Genomic DNA, 27,815 nt, shown 5'->3' with positions numbered 1-27,815 from the left:
TAAGAATAATATTTTTAATTAATATTAATACAGAAAGAGCACATAGTACATTCCTTTCCAGCAGCAGCTCATTCAGCCCTACCATTAGAAAAAAAAAAAAAAAATTAAGGCTAGTTGAGGGCAACCTGATCCAATGGTTTGTTTCCCTAATGCCTTCTTGGAGACAGCCTTGTAAGCTTAAGAGACTAATTGTGCACAAAACATGGGATGTTTATTTAGCCAAACATCAAGAACAGATAAAAACATGCTTTGTTACAGTGGTAAAAATACACAGAGCTTTCAAGCTGCTTTTTACACCAGCTCAGTTGGGAAACCTCACCAGTCTGGTGTGCAGCACGGTGGTGCCTTGGAATTGTATGGAACAGGCAATTGTCAGGGATCATGGTGACCACGCTCAGCTACTCAGTGGAGCATAAAGTGCACGAGAAAAATAAGTGCATTGAAATGAACCATTTATGATCAAGAGCAATTCTTGTTACACACAGTACTTGCTTAAAATGGGAATCTCACAGGCTGTTCAGTACAACACAGTATTACAATTTTCAAGAGCACAGAATAAGTATCACGTATTATAAAGACCTTTACTAAACATAGATATTTTTGCAATTTTTTCTCCAATTATCTCCCCCACCCAACAACAAGTCTTCTGCTGTAACTTATGGTGGGGTTGGTTGGGGTTTTCTTGAAGAACTTTGTTTGCTTGAGTAAATCTGTAAGGCATCACCTTTAGTTAATACCTCCTCTTTACCCTCTTCAAAATCAGCAAGGATTTAGTGGCACAGTGATTTGTTCCATTTTGAACCACTAGTTCTAAAAATGTTTAGCAAAGCAGGAAAGTTGTATGGGCTGAAGGTTTTTTCCCCAGTTACAAAAGTTTATGTCCTACGAAACTTTACATTTTTACAGGCTGGCAGGAACTGTGTCATCAATGTATTTTCCTACTCACAGGTTAAGGCCATTGTTAGCAGTACTTATGAGCCAAACCATGAAGAATGATCTAAGTGCTATTAATTTGAGAGGACATTTGCCATATTAAAACAAAAAAAAAAAAAGAGAGAAAAGAATTGATTGGGAGGTTTCCAGATGCATTAATTAATATAAATGTTGGGTGCTTAGTCACTGGAATCTTTGGGCATTACAGTTAACAGCAGTAGATGCTTAGAATGCAAGCTTCAAAACAGCTTCTTCAAATCCCCTACAAATATATGCTGAAGGCTAAAAAACACCCAGAAAACCCCACCTTTTTTACCCTTGCATATAAGTTATTTTACAAATTTCCTTTCACAGTGAAATCACTTTTCTGTTTGTATACTCGTTTCTGAGAAAGGAAATAAAATTGGGGTTATTTCTGTAACATTTAATTTACATTGCCAGATCACCTCTAATGCAGTGCAGTACAGCACACAGCAATACATTTTAGATTAAAAGAAGACTCCTTGATTGCCAAAACAAATTTTTTACATGCTATATAAGACATCTCTGCCCTCTTAAGTGGTAAACAACAAACTAACCATGTAATCATACAGTGCTTGCAAAACTATTTACCATTTTGCAATAATCTATAGTACAAAAGGCAGGGTGTAAAGCACTGCCTTTCCAAACACAGTATTTGTCACGAAGAAGTGTGCACAGTAAAGAGCATTCCCTACATGTCCCACAGGAAGAGTCCACATTTCTTTTCCACTGAAAGGCCAGAAGCTTGAAGGCAAGAAGCCAAGTTCATTTACACTTATCTATGTATTAATTCACTTCTGCTAATCAAGTATGTATCCTGAAAAGCTGGATACTTGCCAGTTGTACAAAAGAGTGGCTATTTTGCTACAAATTTACTCACCTAGGAAACTTTAATATGGGTGCCAATTCCAATCCTCTCCTCTGGCCATAGCATGCCCAAGGCCGTTCTCCAAGCTTAGGCAGGAAGAGGTAATTACATGTAATGAGGCTGGGGGGTTTGGAAAGATGGCCCCAGTGGAAGAGATATGAAACGAATGCACTGGGAAAGTCCAAAATAAATTTAGGGCTAGGGAAGAGAAAAAATCCAGACATTCAGACTGGTGTCCTGGGTACAGATTTGTGCTCGGGCCTTGTCTGGTCCTTGTTCAAAGGGGTCATGGCTTGGACCTCCTTCCAGGTTGGGACACAATGGGCCTGGTTATAGAATCCATCACCTAAAACCTACTGAACTTTTTCATGAGAGAAAGTGATCAAGAGCTCTGTACTGAAACAAAGTTTTGCCAAGGAGCACAGCCTGGATAAATAAGGCAAGGGAACATAAAGCCAAGAGACTCTCCCAGGCAAAAGCAACTGTGACACTTCCAATAACCTTGTTGCTTTTGAGAGTGAAAGATTAGAGCACACTTCATGCAAAGGCTAATGGAACATATCAACCCCCTCAGCACCCCCTGCTTCACACAGATTAATCCTTCAAGCAGTTTTCAAACCTCTCTCTACTACTGCTCTATGGCAGAGTGTGTCCCAAAGAAAGATTCTAGGTTCTCCAAGAAAAACAAAGTAACCACACTTTCTACAATAAGGGACCAGTCTCCATTGCCTTTAAAACAGCGGCTTTTGCAATGTGGCTTTTCCTCTGTCATATTTTGTTATCTCTTCCCTTCTACAGACTTGATCCCAAAAAGGAAGTTTCCATATAAAACAGCTTAAGAGCTGAAAATGTACAGTTCATATAGATGCAATTTGTACGACCAGATGTTACTGTATATAGAGAGTTGCATGTTTGCTAGTCAGTGTAGACAGAAGTAGCTAAAAGGCAACTAAAATAACAGTATTTAATTGCAAACAGGAACTAACAGACTTCAAAGTAGAGTACTTTACATTAACACAGGTTTTGCAGCTTTTCAAGTTAGTTTTCATCAGGTACGTGGTATTCATTAAAACTCTGATCTACCTTTATTTATAGTTTCAGTTTTCCAGGCAGAGATTTTTAATATTCTTTTTTTTAATATTACTAATTCTGAAATGAAGAGTCAGATGTATAATATATTCCCAAGCAGTAGCTTAATGTACTGTAGAAAAGTCAGTTTTGTTTACCAAGGACTAGAATTCACTTCAGTAACATTCCCTGAGGCAATCCATGATTTTATTGTTTTGTCCTGGAATCATTTGTGTACAGTTGCTGTTCTGTTCCAGAGTGCTTTGTTTCTTTAAAAATAGACACTTAGAAAAAGACATCTGTTAACTTTCATTGCTAATTTTATGTTTTAGCAATTATGCTTCCCCTTAATACCCTCTTCTTTTCCTCTCTTTCCCCTCCAAAAGTTAACAACACAACAAGTCTGTGTGCTTGATTTTTGCAAGACAGGGATTCAGATATTTAAATTAATGTTAATTTTTGGAACGGAGAAGAATATAGTAGATAACAGAACAGAGTATGCAATGAGCAGTCTAAAATTTATCTTACTCAAACTGAAGTTACTCTCTCTTTGAGAGAGAATCTATGGTGCTAAAAAGATCAGGGGTGAGGAGACATGGTGGCAGTAGAGAAACACATGACAGTCATCATCCCTGTCCACAGAAATGCACTGAGATAGAACACTGTATCCTTACATTCCCAATGGACTAGAGGAGATTTCTCCTGATATAATTTCACCTTTAACATTTCAAAAAAGCCTGTGTATCATCAATGCACTTAAAGCTTTTAGGTTTTAGTAACTTAACTTTGTTTATAAAACAAACACACACAAGCACACTTCCTAGAGTGCAAAATGCTTAAATACTTCAGTGACAGAACTCCATGTGTAGTTTTTGGAACAGTAAATCCTCTTGATGTCAAAGTCAACTTCTTCCATTGCCAGCAACGGTTGCATTGAACTACCCAAAACTGCAGCAAATCCAGAGCAGGTAACTCTGTACTGTCTCTTCAGTTCTGCAGAGATCCTGGATCATTTGTATAAACTCATCGTTGGACTTTGATACATGCACATGTAAGCATCACAAAGCAGTCTTCGTGCACAACCTTGGATTTTCCTGGAATCCAGTGAGTGCAATTCTTCTAGGGACATCTTCAGATATTCACCAACTTCTGGACATGGGGTAACTTGTGGAATGTTGAAGCCATTCTGACCTCCTTTTAAACCATAAGGAAAGGAGAAACACATTAGGAGAGCATTTACATATATTTGCTCTTCCTAACATAATTGTATTATGACATCACCAGTTCTTGAAAACACCTTCTAAAAAACTTAAATATGACACACTGGAGTGCTGCAGTGTAAACACCTATGAGAAGTGTATTGTTCAAGAAATCAGAATCAGAATATCTTGTAGTGTTAACCACTAAACCACACCCACACAAATACCACACAAAACCAGGGAGAACTTTGGGTTTTCATTAACACTAAATTCTGTGTGACTTTAGGAGATTGACCTGGATACATAAACCACCTCACATGCACTGAATTTGTTAATAACATGACAATTGCTAACAGCTGATGAATTTATAAACCATGTCTGTACCTGACTTGGAAAGCACTGTTTGGTCCTGGCCATTTTCCACATAAAAATGAGCAAATTCAAACAACACAAGTATAGACATCCTGCTGTTCTTGAAATGCTGAAGAAAAATATTTGCAATGCTAAAAACCCCCCTAAGATCAGCAGGAGATATTTCCAGCTTCTGATGTGATCTAAATTCCTGAAATAAAATGGTTCTTTACAATATCAGTCATAAATATTTCAGCCACTCTGAAATGAAGCTTGATTGTCTTCTTGCTGTTATAAGTAAGTGACTTTACTTCTGCAGAAGTTTAATTTTCAATAGGAGGCAAGGTTCTTTTCTCCCTGCCAACTCACACTGTAACAGAGGGGTTCAAGAATGCTTCATGCAAAAATTGTTAACTGTGTGTTGACACTTCATCTATTACTGTTTTTCTTAGGCACCAGACCTGAGAGAGTCCATATTTAAATGGGACCTGTTTAAAAACCAGTACTTGTTTTACTGGCATTTGTATTATTACAGGGAAACAATTTCCCACTGATAACTCTAAAAGGATTCAAAGGAATAGCATAGATGTTATAATGTGTGACTATTTCCTTTATTCTAAGGACAGCTACCGTAAGCCATTTAAGAAAAAGTAATAAAAATATTCATATGCTGATAGTCATGTACATCAACCTAAATTTAAACTGAAAGTACATTCCTGCAGTTGATTATTTAAAATTGTCTCTGCCAAATTTGCAAAGCATAGAAAAATGTATAAGGAGTCCTGCTAGGAAACTTCTGCAGTTACATGTGTACCATCTAATTACTAAGGTATCCAAATGAGGTGAAACTCAGAATATGCAAATCAGCAGCTGCCATGAAATCAATGCACTAAGGTAAGGCTGAGTCAAGATCAGTATCGCAGTATCGAGTACATCAAGTTCAATGACACTAATATCCCTAAAGCTTTAGGAAACAGTCACTGAAATCTAAACTACAGATACAAAAACGTAAGAGAAAGTGTAGAGAGTAAATGGAAGGTTACCATCCCGATCTGCCATGCTGTCAAAGAAGAGCCAGGCAGAGTCATCCCTGCCGTACTTGACGAAGGCCACGTAGTGGCTGGTCTCGATGCACAGCACTGCAAACAGCTCCATCTTCTGCGAGGGCACGCAGCCGTGCCGCCAGTCCCAGTCTGGCAGATCCTTAGGAAGTGACAATGGATTGAATTTATGACTCTGTCTCTTGGGATGAAGATGAACCTACAATTGAAGTGATATTTCAGAAAAGAAAAAACACCCTGTAAGATTATTTGTTTCAGTGGCAGACAAAGCTAAAAAGAACATTACTGCTGAACAGAAGATTAATGGTGTTAGAGAAGGAACTGCAATAACAGCAGCTGACTAAACATTTCTTCTATTTTTCCACACCAGTGTAGTTCAATATTGCCCAGAAAATTCAAATCTAAGGTTAGAAGGGAGGTCAGGTTTAATGCAACAGTTTTCTACTATGCTCAGATTTGAAAATAAACCATGACTGGCATCTTCATGCAATTGCCAAACAGCAAAACACAGCACTGCTGACATGAATTTATCAACTCTAACAAGGTAGCATGAACATAAAATTAGGATTTAAAACACGTGGTTACTACTTCTCCACTGTGTCTAGTCCTGGATCTGGCAGCTGCCACGCTGATAAACACATTGCAGGAGTTCCTGATCTGTCACCAAAGGAGACACCTTACTTGGTGGATGGCAGCTACACTGGTGCTGGTGAAGAAGTCTCACTATGCTCTTCTACCTTTCTTTCAATTATTGTAGCATTAACCATTTGGGTTAAACCCATGTGAATAATGAAGACAAGCACTTACCTGTGTATTGCACGTTTTACAGAACTGCTTGATTTTGCCAGCAGAAATATCAGTGTCTTCATAACACTCCCTGCACTCGTACATAGCGAGCCCTCTGCAGATCCGGCACTGCCTGGGAGCTGCATGGGCAACAAAGGTATTAGTCTCCAGGCTGGGGAGGCTTTGTTTTATAAGAAAAGGAATATGAAAACGAAGGAGAACTATTAATTTAAATTCTGAATAACACTACATTAAAAAAAAAAAGTTAAACTGAGATTGCTAATCAAAGAGAAATGTACTTTATTTAACTTCTCTTTGGTTCAATGTGGATTAAGAGTAAATGGTAAGTGGCAAAACAAGATGATTAAAATCAAGTGCATGAACAAGCAAAAACAGGCTTTTCAATCATGTTAGCTCTCTCATTATAGTGGTATTGCTACCTTAGCCCCTACAGCTGTTAACACCAAAAATAAGAAAAAGGAAAAAGCATAAGCTGATGGCCAAGGCAGTGAGAGAAAAGTCCATGGCAACTTCAGAGATTATTATTCTAATGAATTTTGGTATTTTATTAATTTTTATCTCAAATTTAAAACCAGGTGTCCTTCCTTAGGACAATGCAATCAAAAATTTGGTAGATGACCAATGTCAGAAACTATGTCACAAAAAGAAATTATTTAATTCTGGCTATAAAATGCACACCCACAATATACCACAGGTGCACATGCTCATGTCAGGTTCCCTTCTAGTCTGATGAACTAATGAATCAATGAACTGCTTTGCTGCTAATAACTCAATTTTAAATGCACTCCTGAAATAAGTTCAGTTGAACAGGTACTCAAGACTTAAGTAAACAAACAAAAGCTGTATTCTATACATTCTTTGCTACTAGAAATTAGAGCTTCTAATTGACATGAGGGAAAAAAGCCTTCTACTCAGTAAACTTTCATTTCTGCTAAGCCTGAGTATCTCACACTATCTTGGTAAATACCTAACGAAGAAAAACCCCAACAAACCCACCCAAAGTATCAGGAATACTTTCACTGTCACTCTCAGCAACTCTCTCTGTTATGCAATGCAATGTTATATACTTACTGTCTTCAAGTAAGTCTGTTATATTTAATTCCAAGGAAGGAAAAATTTTATTGAACATTTTGAAGTCTTTTCCAAACCGGGGCATCTGGATAATCAGGCAAGAGGGTGCCTAGGTAAAATGCCAGAATATAATGTAATGAACTTGAGATAAATAACTATCTAACTTTGTAGACATTCTTCTAGTGCTATAAATATAGTCATGTTTTTTAAACTCACAGCCCACTGACAGAGGTATCTCAAAGTATTAGTCCTTAAAACAACTCAGTGGCAGCAGCTAAGAAGTTTTCTTTTACTAATTCTTTACCTAAATCACTTTGATCTGTTCAGCCAAAGAATACATATCATAACCTTCATAAATATGAACCTTCAAATATTTCAGTTATGTAGGCATCCTGGATCAGTGACACAATATTCCCATTTCCAACATATCTGCATGTTTTTACACCAAATGCTACTTTTGTCCCATTGCTGAATGGACACATATTAAGGTATGATCACTTCTAACAAGGCAACAGCTGTCACCAACCTCTGCAAACTTCAAGTTGCTGTTGATGAATGACCACTCTAGTAACTGCTGAATGGTTGGGACTCCAACTTTCTCATTTTTGTCCATAAAAATTTGATAGAAGTAACAGTCTTGTACTTTCTGACCTGGTGATCTAAAAACAGATGTAAAGAAAAAAAAAAAACCAAAACAAAAAAAGCAACAGATTCTGAAGCTCTACTGTAATCATGACTGCATCTTACTAAGAAAATAACATTTATATGAAAACAGTCAACAAAACATCCTCTCTGCATTGAAATATACTGTGCTTTAAAAAAAACAAACAAACAACACAGACCCCTGCCCCCAAAAATAAAGTGCCAGGCAGTCAAGTATTAAGTTTGAACTGATTATGGAAAAATTTAAAGAAAAAACCAGTGTGAGTTTCAGAGCATGTTTTAAAAACATATGCCTATGCATGGCTGAACTACCAACTGAGAAATACTTCCTAAGCATCTGCATCAAAAACTCCAAGACAATAAAGCAGCTTTCACTGGAGAGGCAATTAGGAATTTCAGTAATAAAATATCAAACAAAACAACAATAATTATCTTCAGTATGATGGGTTTAATGAAACATTTTCTCTAAATCAGGGCGATATTTACACCACTTCCTGCAGTGGGAGTGTCACACAGATGGCTAATGTTGCTAGACTTGCTCTATAGTTAGCAGAGAACTCTCCAAAAGGATAATCCAAATTCAAGCCAGTCCAGCTCTAATTGTTAAGACTCCTTCCACACCTAGGCCAACTCTGAGGCACATTACCAAGCAAATTGCCAATGCAAGCCATAGGAAGCACTCTGGACAAACTTCTTCATCCTCACCAAAATTTAAAAAAAAAAAAAAAGGGAAAATACCCCTTTCCATTAAACACACACATACCTACAACAAACCAATTATCCCCTTCAAAAAACAAGAACCACAAAACCACAACACATTTTGTATGGATAGGGAGAGGGACACAGAATTAAGCTACCAATTTAAGTATGTTTTGAGGTCAGATGTTCAAAGCTTAGTCAAGTAACAAGTACCAATGTTTTCAGACTGTGTTTCTGTAAAAGAAACATAGCTCTGATGTATTTGGGAGGAGATCTTCAAATGGGCAATTTAATCTCCTCTGGAAGTACAAAAGAAAGGATATAAAAGGTGGTGCTCAGGTTGAAGAAATGGTTTTTGCTACTATAGAGAAAAAACATACAGGACTAACTAGCTTCTAACAACAAAAGGAAACCATTAGGTAGGAGCTGTTTCATATCAGCATCAAAAGTTTCTGGGAACTTTCATCAAATTTGCTATAAACTGTAACCTACTCCCATCCCAGCCAGCATTTAAGGCAATGCTGATTTTTAGAGTATTCAGTGGTTGAGAGGATTCTAAAAGCATGATGCTCAGTGGTGCCACTACTAGGAAGAAAGGAGACTTCTGAATCACCCTTGAGGACTTCAGGTATGTGCACAATACACACAAATTCTGCTGCTAAAAGCTGAATGGTGGAACATAAATTTAATTCTGTGTATGGCAGAGACATGAAAAAACCCTTGAAGACCAAAGAAATAAGATGCACCTTATTTTCAACAGTGGTTCAACTCTTAGAATATGATGAAATAAAATATTCAGAAATTCTTCTGGATCTGGAGGGGGGAAGAGAAAAAAGGTTTTGTTAGCATGCAAAATCAGACACATTGTTCAAGACTCACTGAAAGTGAAGGTTTTCAAAATTTTCATAGAAAAAATCAAGTTAATTTTTATAGCTTTATTACCACAATATGATTATGACAAACTATGAATATTTTCTTGACAAACCTCTGCTTATTATTTTAGTGTTAAATGTCTCCAATAAAAGGTACAGGCTCAACAGGGTAACAAAGCTTTCCAATAAAATTAAAAAACATGCTCTGTATTTCAGAGGAATCAGTTAGCAGCACACAACTTTTCCAGAAGAAATAAAAGCTTTCAAAAGGAAACAGTGAATCTGCAGAGAGCCAGTGAGGAGCAGTGACAGTAATACAAAACCTACACAATAGTCCCAAGTTCATCTGAACTAGAGACCGAGTTCTCTAACCAAGAATGCAGCCAACAGCAGCTTCCCAGAGGACTGCTCTCCCCCACCACAGCTTACTGGTGTATTTCTCTCCCTGCCACTAACTGCAGTAAATACTGGTTCCAGCATTCAGTATTTACAAAGAAAGTAGTACTCTCTGGAATAAAAGCAAAACAGTTACATAATACAATGCTAATTAATCAATATATGCAGCAAAAGACCAGAAAGTTGGAAACTTATTTTTCTATCATGATTTGAATGTTTTATTTCTTAAAATACTACATAACCATTGGAATAATGAAATGTTGTAGTGCTAAAGTTTATTCCTCAGGGATTACAGTGACAATCTGAAAGAGGACAAACACCCCAGCCTTATCACAGTCTTCTCCACTAACTGCTAGAAGGGAGTTCCAGGGGCATAGGAAGGCACTAAAAGAAATCCAGGCAGTGGAAGACTGCAGAAATTGTTCAGCTAGGGTTTCTTACATAGCCAAGGAAACAGAAAAAACCTTTCTAGCAGCCAGTGGTCACTCAGATCTCTGCTAGGGACTCTACTGCCATAGAAAAATATTTGGGTGTCTTGTTCTGGTATAATTATGTAGTAAAGTTCCTCAGTTCCTTCATATTAGATTCCTGTAAGTCTCAAAGAAAAGCAAACCTCCCCCATTACCTTTTTCCTCTGAAGTGAATCCTGATGCAGCCTCAACTTTTTCAAGTATTTTCCTCAGTTTCATTATTTTTGTAGCACATACATATCCATATCTAAAATAAATGAATTTAATAAGCTATTAGTTAGTTTGTGATCAAGTCAGAGAAGTAAAAAAAGCCAAAACCAACCACTTAAATACTGCAATACAGGTTCTCAAATCCTTATTTCACTATCTGCAGATGGTATTTCTTCAAAACTACATACTGATTTCTCATATTTAATCTGACTCCCAGATTTTTTAACGAAGTATAAATTTAATGCAGTGCTCAATGTTCTTTTACAACCTTTAAGAGCATTTTTCATCATCAACTTACCAGAATAACTGTTTTCAGATTTGTCAGTCAATTACTTTTGATTTGTTTTCACTCTAATTTGCATCATTTCAGAATGTCACAAAATAACAGCACTGTGGGAGTTGTTAACAAAAAAAAAAAAATTCAATATTTGAGAAAAACACACAGAGCTGTTCTGCTGACCTAAGAAGCTGAGGCTTTGAGCATTCAGTCTTTTCCCAAGTTTTAAGCATGGCAAAAGGGCAGTAAGACATTCAGCCACCTCAGGCACCTGATATTTCTGCTACTCAGTGTGTATCCTGCTTTCCCACCTGTTCCACAAACCCTGAAACATACCAGGCAAAGTGCACACTCCCTGACAAGAACAAGGCTTCAGGGACCAACGCTTTTATTCAACAAAATAAAAACTTTGTCAGAAGTTGTTTGGTGAGAGCCCACAGAATTTTGGAACTACAACTGTATTATTCACATTTTTGAAAAAAATTAAGCTTAAGAACTTAACATGGAAAATTTTGTTGCACCTCATTTACTCATTGTGCCTGATAAATTACAAAGGCCATATTAAGTTCTTTTAATGAAAGCTTTTTGGCCACTTGCAGACCACATGTAAAAAGTAATGAAACTTCTAAAGCCCTGTTAAATCCATTGAATTGTGAAACTCCATATAAGATAACCCAAATAATTTTCTGTTCAAGTACAATAGCATAAAAAATGTGTAAAGATGAATGCTGTGAACAAACATAACTTGTATTTATCAATATTTTTGTACTCATACTTGAACTAATTTTACAATAGCTTTGTGCTGATCCATTTGCAAGTAAGAAACTAGTGAAAATATTTATCACCAAACAATGAAAAATTCCAGTTATCACTGATTAAATTTGCTGAAAAGAAAAAGTAAAAATACTTAAAGAAAAATACACTGAGTAGCAGCAGATAGCCAAGCTTCTCAGTTTGCAGGAATGCAAACACTGCAGGATCTCTCTAATTCACATTAGAGACCAGTTCTTGTCTCTACTTACATTCTCAGAGGATTCACAATCTCTGTCCGAAGCAGCTCCTGAGTCTCACTATAATACTCTACATCATTCATTTCTTTAGGTCTGAGTAGCACAGTGTCCAAAACAGAGCTAAAAGAAAACAGGCTACAAAGAAAAAAAGAAAAGGAGGGCTGTTTTGACTATTCAAATACCTGAGGAACATAAGACAAACCAAGCAAAGCCACAAGAGTTAAAGAACTAAACAAACTCAAAAAGAGACAATTATGGACAGGGGACAAAGCTGCACTAAATAGCAAAGTCCACTCCAACCCAGCATCCTTTCCTGCAGCAAAGTGCAGAACCAGTTACCCAGGCAGGATTCTGCAAAAAGCTGCAAGAGGCATTTTCCTCCCTCCACCCCTTCTCCTTCAACCTTCTACAGGCCAGTGACTCCCTCACACTAAACAAGCAGATCCACAAGGGCCAGTGCAGTTTGGGCATGACCAGCATTTCACTGCTCACACTGGGAGAGCACAGGGACTGCAGCACAGGACACTGGGAGTGAATACTGCACAGGAATACACACAGTCACTCAAGCAAAGATCACATGTTCTGCATTTCTAGCATGAGATGCCACTATACAAATTATGAACTTACCAGAATAAGGTGGAGTCTAAGTAACAGGAGTTGTAATGCCCCTGGATACCTTTCTTCTTTCCAATCATTGTCTCTAAACCTTCTTTTTCCATTTTTGGAGGAGTGTTTTCTTCTACCACTTCACTTAAGTAACCTCCAAAGGCTGAAATTTTTTTTTTCAAAAGACACTTTAAAGCCTCAAATTTTATCCCCCTTGAGATTTTCCTATTAATGTTTTATAGCTAAGTTTCTGCCTTAGTGTAAGCATTCCTTCTCTGGACTAGAATAGCATTTTATTATAGCTGAGACTCACTGTCTTCCAGAGAGTGAACAAGGCTTTAAATTCTACACTAGAGTGCTTCAGAAAGCCTGCAGCACTGAATTAATTTTATCCAGTAGGAATTAATTTCTCTTTTCATTACAAATGCCCTGTTCATACTATTTTACAAGTATCAGACACTTTTCTTTGCTGTTTTCCCAAACAATACGATGTGACCCAAGAAATCTAAAATACTTGAAGTCAGGGAAAAAAAGAAGTTTTTCACCACTAACTTCCATAATAAAAATACATGCTTTCCTTTAATACTTAGAGAATAAAATAATTTTATGTATAGATTATAGAAAAAGAACTGCCTTTATTTCTTTTAATGAAATCATACAATGCTATGGTTGCAAATACCATTTTCAGCAAGATTGTTTTACAACTTCTAGAGTAAAAAGTGTACAGCATAAAAAATTTCCAGTATTTTATGACATTTCTTTAAATATATGATCATTTTCTTGTTTTAAAGCATTAAAATATAATTCAAGAATCACTATATTCTGTACAGGCTAATCTGCTATTCATTAATCTCAATTAAGTAATACCTGTACAGATTTCCAAGTGCTCAATACAAAGAACTTATTGAAGGAATGAATGAAACCAAAGCCCTGGCCAGTCCCCAGGTGATGAACAAGAAATAAGCAGAAGGTCAGTACCTAGAGAGTTGCAGCGCTCGATCTGGTTGGAAACGGGCTGGAGTGAGGCAAACCTGGAATCTGGCCTGCAGCTTTTGAGTTTAACAAAAAGAGCTTTCTTTGGAGCACACGTGAAATATCGAGTTCCTTTAAATGTTCCATCTGTACAGCCTGCACATTCATCTTCCTGAAAATTCAAGTGAGAATTCATTGTTTTTCTTATTTCTACAATTCTGCAGTAAGACATTTGATAAAAGTATCTACCCACAAGTCACCCTTCTGCTACTCTGAAGCATGATACACACTGTTTCTGCAATCCAGTATCCAAAGCCTCAACTGAGGTGTTGTCTAACCGGATTTTTTGAGATATTTAAGATTTGCATGTTTCCTTCTTCATGCTTAAACCTTCACTCCATCCAAAATAAAACAAAAATTCCATCAGAAGCAGCATGGGGGAGATAGGAGGAGAGACTGAATTCAACCTGATCCAGATTCCTTCTGTAGTTAGAAAGAGCACTTTTTACCACTTAATTAAAAGCACTGAACATGGGGTACTGTGAACAATTTCAGTGTGATTTGGCTGCACAAGTAAACTGCCTGCTTCAAAACACACAAAATGTACAGTAAGGGAGACAGCACAAACTAGGAATGAACAAAAACGAGCTGCTATCTTTGAGAACAGGATTTGAGGTACATTGCCTGCTTACTAACCAGGGCTTTATGCAGAAATGCACAAGTGGCACTCAAAGGAGCACGCTCAGAATGCCAACTTCACCTAAAACACCCAGAAGGATCAGGACTTTTTTGTAACAGCTGGAATTCCAGTCACATTCTCACATATTTTGCTTGTGTTTTACATAATTTTACACTGCTTTATATCATATTTTACTGAACATTATCCCAAAATAAAGAACTCCATCTCCTTAATTGTGTAAACATTAATTTAACTGATATCCCATCACAACCTTGGCAGCAGCTGCTACAGAGGGACTGTCAGTACACAACAACAATTCATATTTGAGGCAACTCTGGGTTTTTTTCATAAAGGGCCCAAAGAAACACATAATGCACATGGCTGTCAAATCAACACTATCACTACTGTCAATTATCAAAACCAGTCTTACAGCTCTGACAGTCATCACTCTGCTTGTTTGCTCTTATGCAAAGAAAACTATATTCAACAAAGACTATTACAGCTAGAGAATTTTATATAAATTTCCACTTAAAGGACCTTTAAATTTAATTTTTCAATTACAATCTCCATAAGGTAAGCAAAGGACACTTCCTTACATCAAGAAAGTGATCAGTCTGACAAATTCCTTTGCCCACTGTGATACAAACACATCTCAGAGCCTACTAAGAGGGTAAGGTGTAGGGCACCATAAAATGAGAGCTTATCAAAGAATTTAGCTCCAAACTTGGCAACCTGCTTGGGCAAATCCTCCAGACTGCCTGCTTTTGCAGCATATACAGGCACCAGCTCTGAGAAACAAAACTAGTAATTAACATTATTGTGAACTAGAATTTATATTTACCAGTTCCAGTCCTGCTAATACTTCATTTACTCCAGGGGGCTGGCCAATCCAGCGGATTACTCCATAGAAAGGAGGATTTTCTTTAACTTCAGCCAAGGAACCTGCTTCAAGACCATGTGAGTTTCCAATTGGGCTTGCTGCTGATGGACTTTCCTGGGTAGCTGTGGTATTCACATCACCCATGACAGACTGAACAGATAAAGAGAGAGGACTATGTCCAATAGTACCATTAGTACTTGTTGTTTTTGTCAAGCTAAAGGGGAGGGAGTGAAATCTGTTTTCTGTAGACACAGAGTTTGTTAAAGGTGGTTGCAGTGGTGGTGAAGAATGCCCAAATCCAGAAGATGAATCAGTAAGTGACTTTGAAGGGTCTTCAGCAGCTGTTAAAATCAAAACCAAGACGTTAGTAAGCGTTGGGGGTTTGTCGCCCTGCATTAAAAAAGAAAAGACTTGGATCTCAAACCAGCAATGTCTGATGTAATAGGTGGGAAGCACTAACAGCTAGGGACATTTAGGAAGACTTTTGTCACTTGGCAACATTGGAGACACAGAACTGACTGAGCAGACACTGCTGCAGTGCCACCACTTTTACCACAAGCAACAGAAATGAACAGCGCAGAGAAAGGAGATGTTAGAAACTACAGGAAGGTTTAGATTGAAATCCTTTTACTTCATCCTCACATGAGGCTGCTTCTTTAAACATGAGTTAACAGCTCCAAAGATTACAACTGTAGGGGCAAAACTAGAAAGAGCTCATTGGTCACTGTGACTGAGGAAATTATTTGGTTCACAGATTATAAAGGCATAATTAATTGCTTGCAGATACCATTTGCAAATGGAAAAGTGCTTATTCCACTGACTCTATCACAACATACTTGGTTCTAATACAGAGAATCCATCAGTGTCTATAAAGAATAAAGGACTTAAATATGTCATGAGCAATGCAGTGCCTGATAAAACAGATACATGGAAAAGCACAAGCACTCTGTGTTTTCTCTCATCTCTCTACATAGTCATAGAATACCCTGAGTTGGAAGGGTCTCCCATATACAATTGGTATTCACAGAACAAAAGCCTCTTCACCTATTCTCCCCATGCTGTTTCATTAAATGAAGTTCATGTCTTAAAAAATGTTTAAAAAAGACAATCATTAGAGAACCAAGAACAATTTTAACCCATTTTCTTTTGTGGTTCAAGGAATTGAACCTGCTGCTACAGATTTCTGGTGTAACTTAACAGTTTAGTATTTACCCCTTAAGCCAGTTAGCCACACTTTTCTAAAGTTTAGCAGGAAAAAAAAATAGGTCTGGAAGCAAATCAAGGTATATTGATCCTTCAAGTATGTGCACTCATACTCTTAAAAACCAAAAGAGAGATTTTACAGAAATTATTTTTTTAAAATACAGAAAAAACCCACATATACTTCGATAATTTCCCCGCTCCCACTTCCAGACTGATTAGCTGGCATGGCAGAATGTTACAGTTCCCTTGGATCTGTAACACAGCTACAAAGACAGACAAAATACAATTACTGTGTATACTTGGCTACAAGGAATACTTCATGTCTTCCATCCCAGCCTCAGCTATTATTTTGCCTGTGAAACATGCGCATTCCAACAGAACTGCACGTGAGTTGCCAAGAATAATCTCCAACATGCAGAATAAAACCACAGGTCACACCAAGACAGAAAACATTTTCACAGGGGTTTCAAGATGCTTTTTATGGTGTAGTATCTATTCCACCATGACAACACAGTCCAACTGTTCTTTATTTCATCTCATCCTTGTTATACTTGAAGGACATAATACACTCTAGCTTTGTTTTGTGGGTTTTTAAAATAAATATATAAAAAATTATCCTCTCTCTTTACCTTCATCAATATACCATGGGGATTTTGTTTTTGTTTGAGGCTGAGAGTCAACTGATGAGCCATTTAATGTGTAGAAGACTTCAGATCTGCTTCTATTTCCAGGTTCAGAGGTAGATCCTGGAAAACAACATTTTATTGAAGAGATTAATCTCTATACAAAAGGTCACCTACACTCTTATCTCCGAGTAAAAATTTGTTGCTACACTTTCAAGAAGACATAACTGCCTTTCCACAAAGGAGCAAACTCTCCCATCAAGGCTAGCACAGTTCTAAGCTTATAACAAGGTAAAAATCTACACCAAACCAATATACACTCTGAGCTGAAATCTCAGGTTACCAAGCTGAAAAGAAGGCAGAAAATACCTCTCAAAAGCAAATTTTTCATGACTATAAATCATGGATATAAGAAGGTATTTGCAATACTGTTACAGTCGGTGGGTTTTGGTTTTAAAGCACTAAAATTTCACATAAATTACTGATTCAATTCCAATTCTAGAATTTGTACTAACATATAACCACAGTTACTACAGTGAAGACGATCTCTGGCAGCATTTGGTGCCAGGTAAAATGACAACTTGCAGAATATACTGCCATTAGTATTCTACTGGCCAATGTAGCCACTAGTAAAATCAAAAGACACTGAATTCTTATTTCTGCCTTTAAAAAAAAGATAAAAATATTGCTTCTCTTTCAGTTTGGTTTTGTTTGTTTTTTTCTCCTGGGAGGGTTTTCAGAGCTGAACAAAAACAGACTCAAGGAAGTTTATGTTTTAGGAATTCAACCCAATTGGGGATTCAATTTGAATCATAGCAAAATTAATACAATCACTATTAAGTAGATCTGCTCCTAGGCTAAGAATTTTGAAGTTGCTACTTTTGCAAGAAGACCAGAGACACCAATATTTATTAAAAACCAAAACAAAACAAATACACACCACACTTCCAAAGAAACAGAATGCAGACCTGACCTCGTGGTACTAGACAACTAGGTAATATGGACTTGAATTTCTGCTAAACCTCAAACACTTTTTCATGAAAATGAAGGCAGTTTGAGCAATCTTAATTTAAACTGTCTACCATTTTTATCATGTTTAAATAAATTCATACTAATACTCTACTTCAGAGAAATTTAACTTTTAACTACAGTTAAACTTGATAATCTTAAAGGTCTCTGCCAACCTTAATGACTGAACTTGACATGTAACTGAAATCACACATCAACTGATAGAAAAGACAATACTTTTTTGCAATACATTACATTTTGTGATCTTACATAAGTGAAGAAAATACCTTCCCATACATACCTATCGCCTTTGGCTTACTATGATTGAACAAGCTTTTGTCACCACTTCTTGAGGTATAGGCAAGCTTGGGAGGTCTCCTGTCCTGTGACACAGTCTCTAAGATATGGTAGATGAAGAGTATTAGCTTCCCTTTTCTATGTTTTCACTCTGTTACACAAAGTTCACCTCGAAACATAACTGAACAAAGCTCTGCCATCACAAGCTTTAACACTGAGTGGAACAAAGCCTTGTTTGGCACAATACTTAATGTGTATACAATCTGCTTTCATCACATCAGCAATTTCTTGCTGCAAAGTCTACCATTACTTCTTGAACATATCAAATAGGTTGACTTCACATCCTTTAATGTATGTATGTATTTCCATTATGGGAAACAGACACAAGAAATTTTAAGTTTTCTTCTATCAACATACCTACAATAAATGCTCTTTTCAAAAAATGGAGAAGTCCCCATGGATTCTCCACAGAAGAGCAGAACATTCATGCAAAAATATGCATGTCAACTAAACAAGCAAATAGGAGGCAGACATAAGAAAAATCAGTCAATAGAAGTGTGAGAGCAACAATTACAGGCTCATCAGAATGTGCCTAGAGATTGTATGAGACTTTTGTTTGGGCACTAACTTTTCTTTCTTCAGAAAAGGAATCAGGGAACCGTAGTTGTTACAAGTTAACACTATTTAGTGAATTAGTGCAGTGAATTTTTCCAGTCTTGACAGGCATTTCCAAGTATTTACTCCTAGAATGCATACATAATCCTGTCAACACCTTTCAAGCACAGAAAGAACAGCTTTCTGATCAAGATATTGGAACTCCGGGAATGAACTGAACAACAGTCCATTGAAAAGATTCCCATTACATATTCATGAATATTACAGACTGCATAGTATTGTAAATACTATACAATTTGACAGGAATTTTGTTCAGTATTAAAGCTTTTTTACCAGTAACCCAAAAGAGGGTAAAACTGAAGAGAAATGTAACAGAGAAAGTAATTCAAGTAAATTTAGGATATTAATTCTGCAGTATTGTTTTAACCATGTAACTGTGCCTAGGTGGAGAATGTCCTAGATGTTATCAAAGTCTGCCTTCTGGTTAAGAAAGCAGGGCATACCTGGAATAACATCATTGATATGCAAAAGAAGTGTACTTTCAACACTTGCAAAACTGCACAGCTGTATTCCATTATATCTTCCATCCCAGTTTCCAATCGGATTATCCTAAAAATAGAAAACACATTACATGCATCCCAAAAGAAGATTTACATCATACTGAGTACACACATATGTCTTTAGAAATATAAAAAGTAGGAAAATGAAATGTTTGACAACATCTACTTTTTCCTGTAACTAATTTTGTATTTAGACTAGCCGAACATTAGTCTTTAAAGACAAAGGCTTAAAACATTATCTCTTGAGAAACAGCTCCTACTTTAACAAGCATTTTTCTTCTAAAAACATTACTGATAAACAAGCTAGAGCAATTCCAGTGCATTTTTAGGGAACAGATAATGCAACCAAGAAAATGGAAGCATCTAACCTACAAAACCAGAACAATTTTGAAGTATCAAAAATTTAAAAGCCGTTCATTTTTAAAATTTCATGTTGGTAGAAATAATTTTTAAAGACAAGCTTCACATTTTCTTGAAAAATTAAATTTTGTACTTGAAACTCACAATTTTAAGGTTGAATAACGTCAAACAAAACAGTTACATGAAAAAAAAGGTTTTAAAAATGGCTAACAAAAGAAAAAGACATCCAGCCTACTTTTTTAACAGGCAGAACAAAGCCAGTCTCACAAGACGAACACTTGACTCCATGACTTCAAGACTGACACCTAACATGGCAAGTAGCTCAGTGGAGGCTCCTCAGAGTAAGCAGAGCATTTCACCTGAACTGTTTAGCATCAAATATGACACCATTTACCTGATGCCAAGAAACAATTACTACTAAGGGCATCTCTGAACACAGTGTTTATTTCCCATTTTAGGTCAGCCTCCGCTGAAGTAGCTTGTGGATAATGTTTCTTCTTCTACGTGCATGTCATTCACTAGCTAACACACATGCAGAAGTTATTAAAGTCAGATTATTTTCTTACCATGTCCACTCCAACAACGTATCCTAAACTTTCGTTTCCTGGTAAGACATCACAGAATATAACTGTCCCATACTCTATACTCTCTCCTATCTTCAGAGAAACCCTGGAGTTGATCTCCAGAGGAGGAAGTTCTACCTGCATTGCGTCAACTGGAGCTGCATAGTCACTTTCCAGTTCATTGTCATCATCTTCCACCAGCTCCAGTTTGTCCAAAGCAACAAAAACCCCACAATCCTCATCACATCTGAAAAGCTGCTTGCCTTGGTACTGTCCATCAGTAAAGCCCTGACCACGACCTTCTTCCTAAGTGTTGGAGGAGGAATAAGAGGAAGGGAAAAAAAAAAAAAAAAAAAAAAAAAAAAAAAAAAAAAAAGAAAGAAAAAAACAAATCATGTATTTTGTGAAAAACAGACTACTAAAAGAGCAGTAACATAATCCAGTGTTTTGGACAAACTGCACTAAGAATTTGCCTGATGCACTATCGTTATTGAGAGAATTCTGTCGTCAGAATCTGTGGTAAATATACAGACTGTCGATCTTCAGGGAATAAAGAGCAAGATGTCACTAGATTAGAGAATAGCTGTAGGCAGAAGCCTTTATACTCAGAGGAGCAGAGAAGTTTTCTTCAGGTGCAAATTTTGCTTCAATTATCAAATTTTTGTCATATCAAGACAAGACTACTTCACACTAGACATAATGCTAAACATTCAAAAATTCTACTTATATGCCATATAAAGTGAGATGATTTTCAGGAACACTTGAGCCTGATATTCCCTGAGGTTCTCAGTGGGAATTACAAAGAGGTCAGGAAAAGTTTAAAGAGAACTTTGAAAAATATACTCCTACAACAAGAGGAGAACTTTCCTGAACCTAACCCTTCAATACTTTATGGTTGGCATTAATTTTTCAGAAATACCTCACAAGAAGCACGCAACAAATACATTCTCTATTTTAACTCGCTGCCATTGGACTTATAGGGATCTACAAAAACGGCAGCCCTGAAATTCCACCCTGCATTTAGGGACTGTATCCTGACACAAAAAAACAAAGTACTCAACAGAAATCTAAGAGTCAGATATTCACCATAATAGGGATGTAAGTATTTTTACCCAGAGAAGTTGTGGATGCCCCATCCATGGCAGTGCTCAAGGCCAGGATGGATGGAGCTCTGGGGAAACTGATCTAGTGGAAGGTGTCCCTACCCATAGCAAGGGCTTTGAGACTAGATGATATTTAAGGTCTCTTCCAAGCCAAACCATTCCAGGATTCTATGAATTAAATTTTTCTGAGCTAGAGGACTCAGAGTATGTTCAAGTCCTTCTGTCAGCCCATGCACCACATCAAACTTCACTTAACATGGAGATTACAAGGCTGATATGATATGGCACGTTCACATAAAAGCATTTATGAGAAGACTGAAGGTAACAGATCTTAGGGGTAATATGCTTCTAGAAAAAAAAAATTATCAGGACTTCCTCTTTATACTGAAGATATATTTAGCTCACCTCATAAAGTATATCTGATACTAGCCCTTAGCAAGTAACTTACCAGCAACTCTACTCCAAAGTATATCCCTGTTAGGGACCTTTCTTGCATTAAGGGTCCTCTGAAGCGAACAACTCCAGGGTATTTCTCTTCCCCTGATCTCAGCTGTACTCTAACAGGTGAGCCAATATCTATCTGGACGCCTTTAGCTAACCTGCTTTTGCTTTTAAACAAACTGTATCTTTCCTCACAGTTAGTAATAGCCAGAAGCAACTCAGCTAGTTTTTCATTTATTTCTATAACATCCTTCTCATCCACAAACAGGATTGCATGTGGTTGTTCCAGAATCTTTAATCCAATCTGCAGTTTCTTGCCTTTACATGGAATATTTCTGGAGTGCGCCACAGAAGAACGATCTTGAAAAAACTGCCCAATGCTACCTTTGGGTACTTTCAAGAGCTTTTGAGTCTGTTTGTCTATGACACTGCATTCTTGGAGAAGCAAGTAAAAAATCCGCTCTTCCCAGTAGGATGAACTTGCTTTTTCTTGACTCCATAAGCCTGAATTCATTGTGATTAAAACTTTAAAAGCTGCACAGAGATCTTCAAGAAAAATAAGCTCTTGATTTATGTGCAGTGGTCTTTCCAAATTCTACTGGGGGGTCCAATCTTTGTGGAACAATGCAATATTCATTTTGCAAAGAAACACATTTAGAGCAGGAAGCCTAGAATAAAAAGAAAAGAAAAAAGGACAAAATTGAATTGGGTAAGTACAGTCAGTCTTAAATAAAACATAAAACAATTTAAATCTGTGACTAGACTCATTCCTCATACAGATCAGGGTTCAGCAAAATGCAAGGCAGTGACCACAGTTCCAGAAGAGCCACTGTACTGCTGATCATGAGCAGAGCCATTTACACATTTCTGCTCCTTATTGCTGTGAATTTCATTTCCTTCTTTAGTTCCTTGGGAAAAAAAAGGGTTGTGGAAAGCATGTAATGAAATGCAGAAAACAAAGAAAACACACAGAAGTGAAAGCAAAAAGAAAACCTAAGTGCAAATGAACATAAATAAACAACCTGCTCTAGTTTAGAAACAATATTTTACTGAAACTTTCCACTATGAAGCTCTTTTCCCATGATTAGTGACTACTTATTTCTGACAAAGTATATTGCATCTGTCATCCTACGTAACATTTTTTGATTTAGTGAAGCAGAAAATTGTGTTGACAAAATAGAGCAGCAGAACATGGGAACTACTTTAGTAACTTATAACAGCCATTTCTTTAATAGAAATGGACAGTTTCAATAATACACAATATATGAAAACCAAACTGTGCCATCAAGCAATTCTCAGAAAAAGAAATTGGAGGCTCTTGTTTTTACCATTCTAGAAAAATAATTCACTTCAACAGATTAAGAAATACCTCACTTTCAGTTATTAATGGAGCATGGAGCAAACACCTTTGTTAAACATCATCTTTAGGACTACAATTCACAGCCATGGAGTGAAAAAGAACAATTTAAAAATACTTCTTTGAGCATATGTGTCTATAGTTTTGATCATAGTGGATACTTGAAGAATGATCTGCAGCACCTTAGCAGGATTTGTTCTTCTAAAGATGACAGCCAAAGGCAGTATACAAGTTCACAATGTATTGTCATGTAAATCTTCCTGTCCCCAATCAGTGATGCCACAGTTTGTACTCACTTAAAGGACAATCTCAACAACTATTTATATCTAAAGGCAAATAATCATTGTCCATGTGCCTAGGTACCCTATTTCTCCACAACTTTTCTCTGATGGCATCCAAACAACACAAAAAAAAATAAATCTATCACATCAAAATCTATTGCTATTTCTCCTACCCTGTATGAACTCAGTTTCAGTAGCTATTGGAAAGCAATGAAACAGAGTAGTCCTGTAATTATTTTCCTCATCTTTTTAAACAGACAGAGTATTTAATAAAACTCTTTCCCCAAAGAAAAGCAGTAACTACACACAAACTGAAATTTGGGCAAAGTCTCATCTTTCAATCCCTACGAACTCACACATTCCAGTGCTTTTTTTTTGAGCCATTCCACAAAGTTTCTCAATCCCCAGTAGACTGTAAATAAGAATCTCTGACAGGGATCCTGATTTTTCCTACTTCATTTACAGAAATAATTAATTTTCATTTTAGTAAGTATGCATGGAAATAATATATTAAAAGAGAAAGTCTGTTCAACAGCTCAAAAAAGATTAATCAATTTTTAAAATAAACTTTATAATATCTATTTTTTATTAAGTACATCTTGTTTGCAAGTCCATTGCTGCAACAATACAATCTTCACATTTTTAGTAGTAAAGAATTCAGTGTGAAAACTTGTCAACGGCTGCATTTAGATTATGTAATAACTTTATGTGGTGTGTGGACAGTCTTTCAAAGCCCTAGACACCCAGAGAAATGTTACTAAACCTACTGGCTATAGTACCAAAAAGCTATCCTTTATTGAAGAGTTCTTCAAAACCTTCTTTTGGAATAACAGAAGTGACAAATTAGTATTTTAAGAGCACAGAAAAGCTTGTTAAAAGAACATTAAGTTTTGGCAACATATCAAAAATACATTTACATACACCACTGATTTAAGGATTATTTTTACTGCCATTTTCAATGGAATTCTGTGTGCAAAGTAAAATCTTTGCTGAACAAACAGCGTAGTTGTATCAGATTATGACCTGAATAAACTATTCACTGTTCATAATAAACCACTGTAAGATTAACTTGGGAACCAAGCAACTTAATCCTTACCAAAAGCCATCACTGCACTGTACAACACACCATCAGCTTCTACACTTGTGCAAACCCAAGAGTAGTTGACCACCAACATGGGCAATTTAAGTGTCAGAGCTTGTTCAGCAGCATCCTTCTATTCCACCTACTACCTCAATTTTTTCATGCTCAAAAGCCTTTGGGGAGAAATAGGCAAAACACAGTCATGACTGCAACACTACATATTTCAGAAAAAAAAACCTCACATTTTAAAAACTGTCAGGGCTAGGCCATAAACTACCTAACTTCAAAGCTTCCCTAATTTCCTTTATTCCTCATTCGTGAGTCACTGTTGTTGCTACAGAGACATCTCATCAGAATAACAGTTTGCTCTGAAATTCAAGAACTCTCTTTCTACCCTGCAGGAGCCTTAGATGAACTATATGATGATGTTTAAACCAGCTATCAGGTTTCAGAATGAACACACGTCTGTGGCTCTGATTCAGAGTATAAAATGAAAAGGCTAAAATAAATTGTACAGTTTCTTAAAAGACTTGACACTTTAATACCAAAAATAATTTAACCAGTCGAGATGCAAAGTTCTGTTCTTCAACAGCCCAAAAACAATTTTCATGGGAAGGTTAAAACTAGGAGCAAGGAAATTTAGTTGCAGCCCAATGCACACAGAATTATACCGGCAATACAAGCCATGAGTGGAAGAAATAAAAACTGGTTCTCCGAACAGCGCTTGAAACAATGTAATATAAAGATGTTCATCCTGGTAATGCGATTCCTAAAAGAAAATGCACCTGCAGTTGTGCTCGGCGTTACAAATCCCATACAAATAATCTCTGTGAGAGGAGGAACAGGAATCATTCTCAAGGGCCAGAATGCTGTGGCGTTACGAGATTTACCAATACAGCCACCCTGCAGACACCCCGCTGCCAGTCCGCCCCCAAAAATGAAATACTCGTTTCTCACATGTGTGTGCTCAGATTCCGAAACGCTACTGAATATCGTATTTCACTGGGTTCTCTCACGACGTGTTTCATGGCAAGGCACGTCCGTGCCACACACACGGCTCCGTGCAAGGCTCAGCTTTGGAGAATAATTATCCAACCCCCCGCCCCAAACCTGAGCCTTTTCTCTTCTGACGGGCGGCTCGGCGCAGGACGGGGAAGGAAAGTCCCGAAACACTTCTTGAGTCGCCAACGCGCTGCTCAGGGACTGAGGCTGAAGTGTCGGAAAGGCCCAGCAGGGCCCGCCAGGAGCGGAGCCACCGCCACCGCCGGCCCAGCCCGGCCCCGCCGCTGGGCCCGGCTCCCGCAACACGGCAGGGGCGACGGCGGCGGCCCGCGGCCACGGCCCACAGAACCGGCCGAAGTGCGGCCGGAGCGCGGCCTGAGCAGGCGGCCGCACCAGCCGCGCCCCTGCCTGACGGCGCCGAGCGACGTCCCGCGGCCACGCTCCTCACCTCCTCCTGCCCGGCCCGGGCCTCCCGCCCGACCGCGGGTCCGTCCCGGCGCCCTCACGCGCCCGGCGCACCGGCCCGGCCCTCTCGGTGCTGCCCCATCGCCGCCACGGCCGCACAGCGAGCGCCGCACACCCGCTCCTGCTAGCCCGGCAGGCCCGCCCCCTCGGCTCTCCGCCGCTCTCGCAGCCAATCACAGCGTGCCGGCGCCACCGCTGAGCAGCGCTATTGGCGAAAAGAGCCGCCAGTCAGGAGCGGATTCGGGGGTTTCCAGCGCATCGCGCTTGTATGAGCCGCAGGGGAGGGGGCGGATGGCGGAACACACCCCCTGAGGGGGCGCTGATTGGCCGCGCAGGGTGGAGGGCGGGACTTCTGGCATTCCGGAGCAGCTGATTGGATAGCGCGCGCGTGCCCCCAGCGGCTGGGCGGGCACCGCGCTCCGGCGTCGGTGCGGCCGCCACGCCCCGGTCCCGCCTGAGGGCTCTGGGGCCTGAGGGCTCCGCTGCTCGAGGGTGCTCCGCCCCAGCCCGCCCTGGCCAGCGACACGCCCGCGTCCGGCACCTGAGAGTCCTGAGCCGGAGTCCCTGGTCGCTGTCCCCGGTGCACGCAGCACGTGGAGGCGGGACAGACGCTCCTCGGGAGGCGGCAGAGCCATGGCGGTGGAGTGACCGGCCTCCCCGGGCCGGGAGCACAGCTCCGGCGGCATTAACCACAGGCCCTCCGTGTGCGCTTGGGCGGGGGCAGGAGCGGTTTCAGCCGTGCCGGTGCTGAAGGGCGGCTCCCCTGCACAGCCCTGAGCTTTCCGCGCCGGGAGCTCGGCGTGCTGCCGAGCGGCCCCGGTGGAGCGGCGGCCGCAGAGGTCCCAGAGCCTGCTCGCGGCTCTCAGGCTTCAATACCCGCTTCGGAACTATTTTTACTCCCAGGAAATTCGAGTAATGCTGCTAAATATTTCATGTAATAAAATCCAAATGTAGTTTCTCTTTAACCGACCTACTTTTGATTGTGCCTGTCATCTGAATGCTGTGCTATTCTATCCACTTAGCAACACTGTTGTCTATAGATAGTGAGCTCTGCTTAAATTATGAATGAGAGAATGAACTCTGGAATAGAAGGGAATTTCTCAACTGGATAGTCAGGTATAAAGACTCCATTCACACATTCAGCATTTCAAAAAAAACATTTATTTTAGAGAAGATTTGGTTTTATTCATATAGTATTCTAAACTAGTGCTTTAAATTTCATGAAAAGTATTTCTAAAGTTTTGCCTTTTTAAAAGTGGACTTCCTACAAAGAATCATCTTTTAAGGATACAGCATTTGATTCTGTATCTCAGGAAGTTACTGTAATATTGGCACATGAATAAACACTTGTTTAGAAAGACCTGGTTTCTTTGCATCTGTAGCATTCCCCTAATATATGTTTTTATGTAATTTAGTAACATGTGCAGTTCAATATTAGCTAAAGGCTATTCCAGCAAATCCTGTTCCCTGTAGCTCTCCAGAGCCCAGAGCACATCCAATGTAGCCCCAAATCAGCCAGCGTGCCCATTTCTAAGGTCTGAAGCACTGGGAGTCCCTACCAAGGCTTTTGTTAGGAAGATGGGAAGGCAGAACAGGGGGATTTATTTGTGTGGGTATGTACAAGATGGAAAGGACACAGACACCTGCTAGCAGTTTTTTGGAACTCCTGAGGAAACAATGAGATACCATCAACTGTGGAATGAATGCTCGCACTAACCCATTCCACATAGTTTCTTAAAAAAA

The 27,815-nt window shown here is 38.6% G+C and overlaps 1 protein-coding gene across 4 annotated transcripts; it reads right to left on the bottom strand.

Annotated features, from left to right (window-relative positions):
- CYLD (CYLD lysine 63 deubiquitinase) lies at positions 1 to 26,220 on the bottom strand. 4 transcript variants are annotated; one of them, XM_086847546.1, is made up of 17 exons: positions 26,056 to 26,220; positions 21,894 to 22,554; positions 20,481 to 20,648; positions 19,363 to 19,468; positions 18,249 to 18,344; positions 16,946 to 17,062; positions 15,075 to 15,454; positions 13,561 to 13,726; positions 12,604 to 12,745; positions 11,989 to 12,111; positions 10,635 to 10,726; positions 9,488 to 9,554; positions 7,906 to 8,038; positions 7,380 to 7,488; positions 6,309 to 6,427; positions 5,484 to 5,700; positions 1 to 4,084 (listed from the first exon to the last, which is right to left on the bottom strand). In XM_086847546.1, the coding sequence occupies exons 2-17, from the start codon at positions 22,398 to 22,400 to the stop codon at positions 3,900 to 3,902; spliced, it is 2,727 nt and encodes a 908-aa protein (XP_086703672.1). In that variant the 5' UTR covers positions 22,401 to 22,554; positions 26,056 to 26,220; the 3' UTR covers positions 1 to 3,899. The 4 variants fall into 4 exon arrangements, with proteins under 4 accessions (XP_086703672.1, XP_086703671.1, XP_023790548.2 ...); XM_086847545.1 differs by having other exon boundaries at positions 20,346 to 20,648; positions 26,056 to 26,195; XM_023934780.2 differs by having other exon boundaries at positions 20,346 to 20,648; positions 25,563 to 26,067.
- Between the last annotated feature and the right edge of the window lie 1,595 nt (positions 26,221 to 27,815).

Source organism: Cyanistes caeruleus, chromosome 12 (genome assembly GCF_971803275.1).
Source record: "Cyanistes caeruleus chromosome 12, bCyaCae1.hap1.1, whole genome shotgun sequence".
Lineage (NCBI taxonomy): Eukaryota > Metazoa > Chordata > Aves > Passeriformes > Paridae > Cyanistes > Cyanistes caeruleus.
Note: the sequence above shows the minus strand (reverse complement) of the source record. Positions and strands in the feature narration are given on the sequence as shown.

Coding starts and splice junctions, on each gene's coding strand:
- CYLD (XM_086847545.1), bottom strand. CDS start 22,400: ATGAATTCAGGCTTATGGAGTCAAGAAAAAGCAAGTTCATCCTACTGG. Junction 10,727..11,988: donor ATTGTGAATCCTCTGAGAAT/GTAAGTAGAGAC, acceptor CATTTATTTTAG/ATATGGATATGTATGTGCTA. Junction 8,039..9,487: donor GAACCACTGTTGAAAATAAG/GTGCATCTTATT, acceptor ATCTGTTTTTAG/ATCACCAGGTCAGAAAGTAC.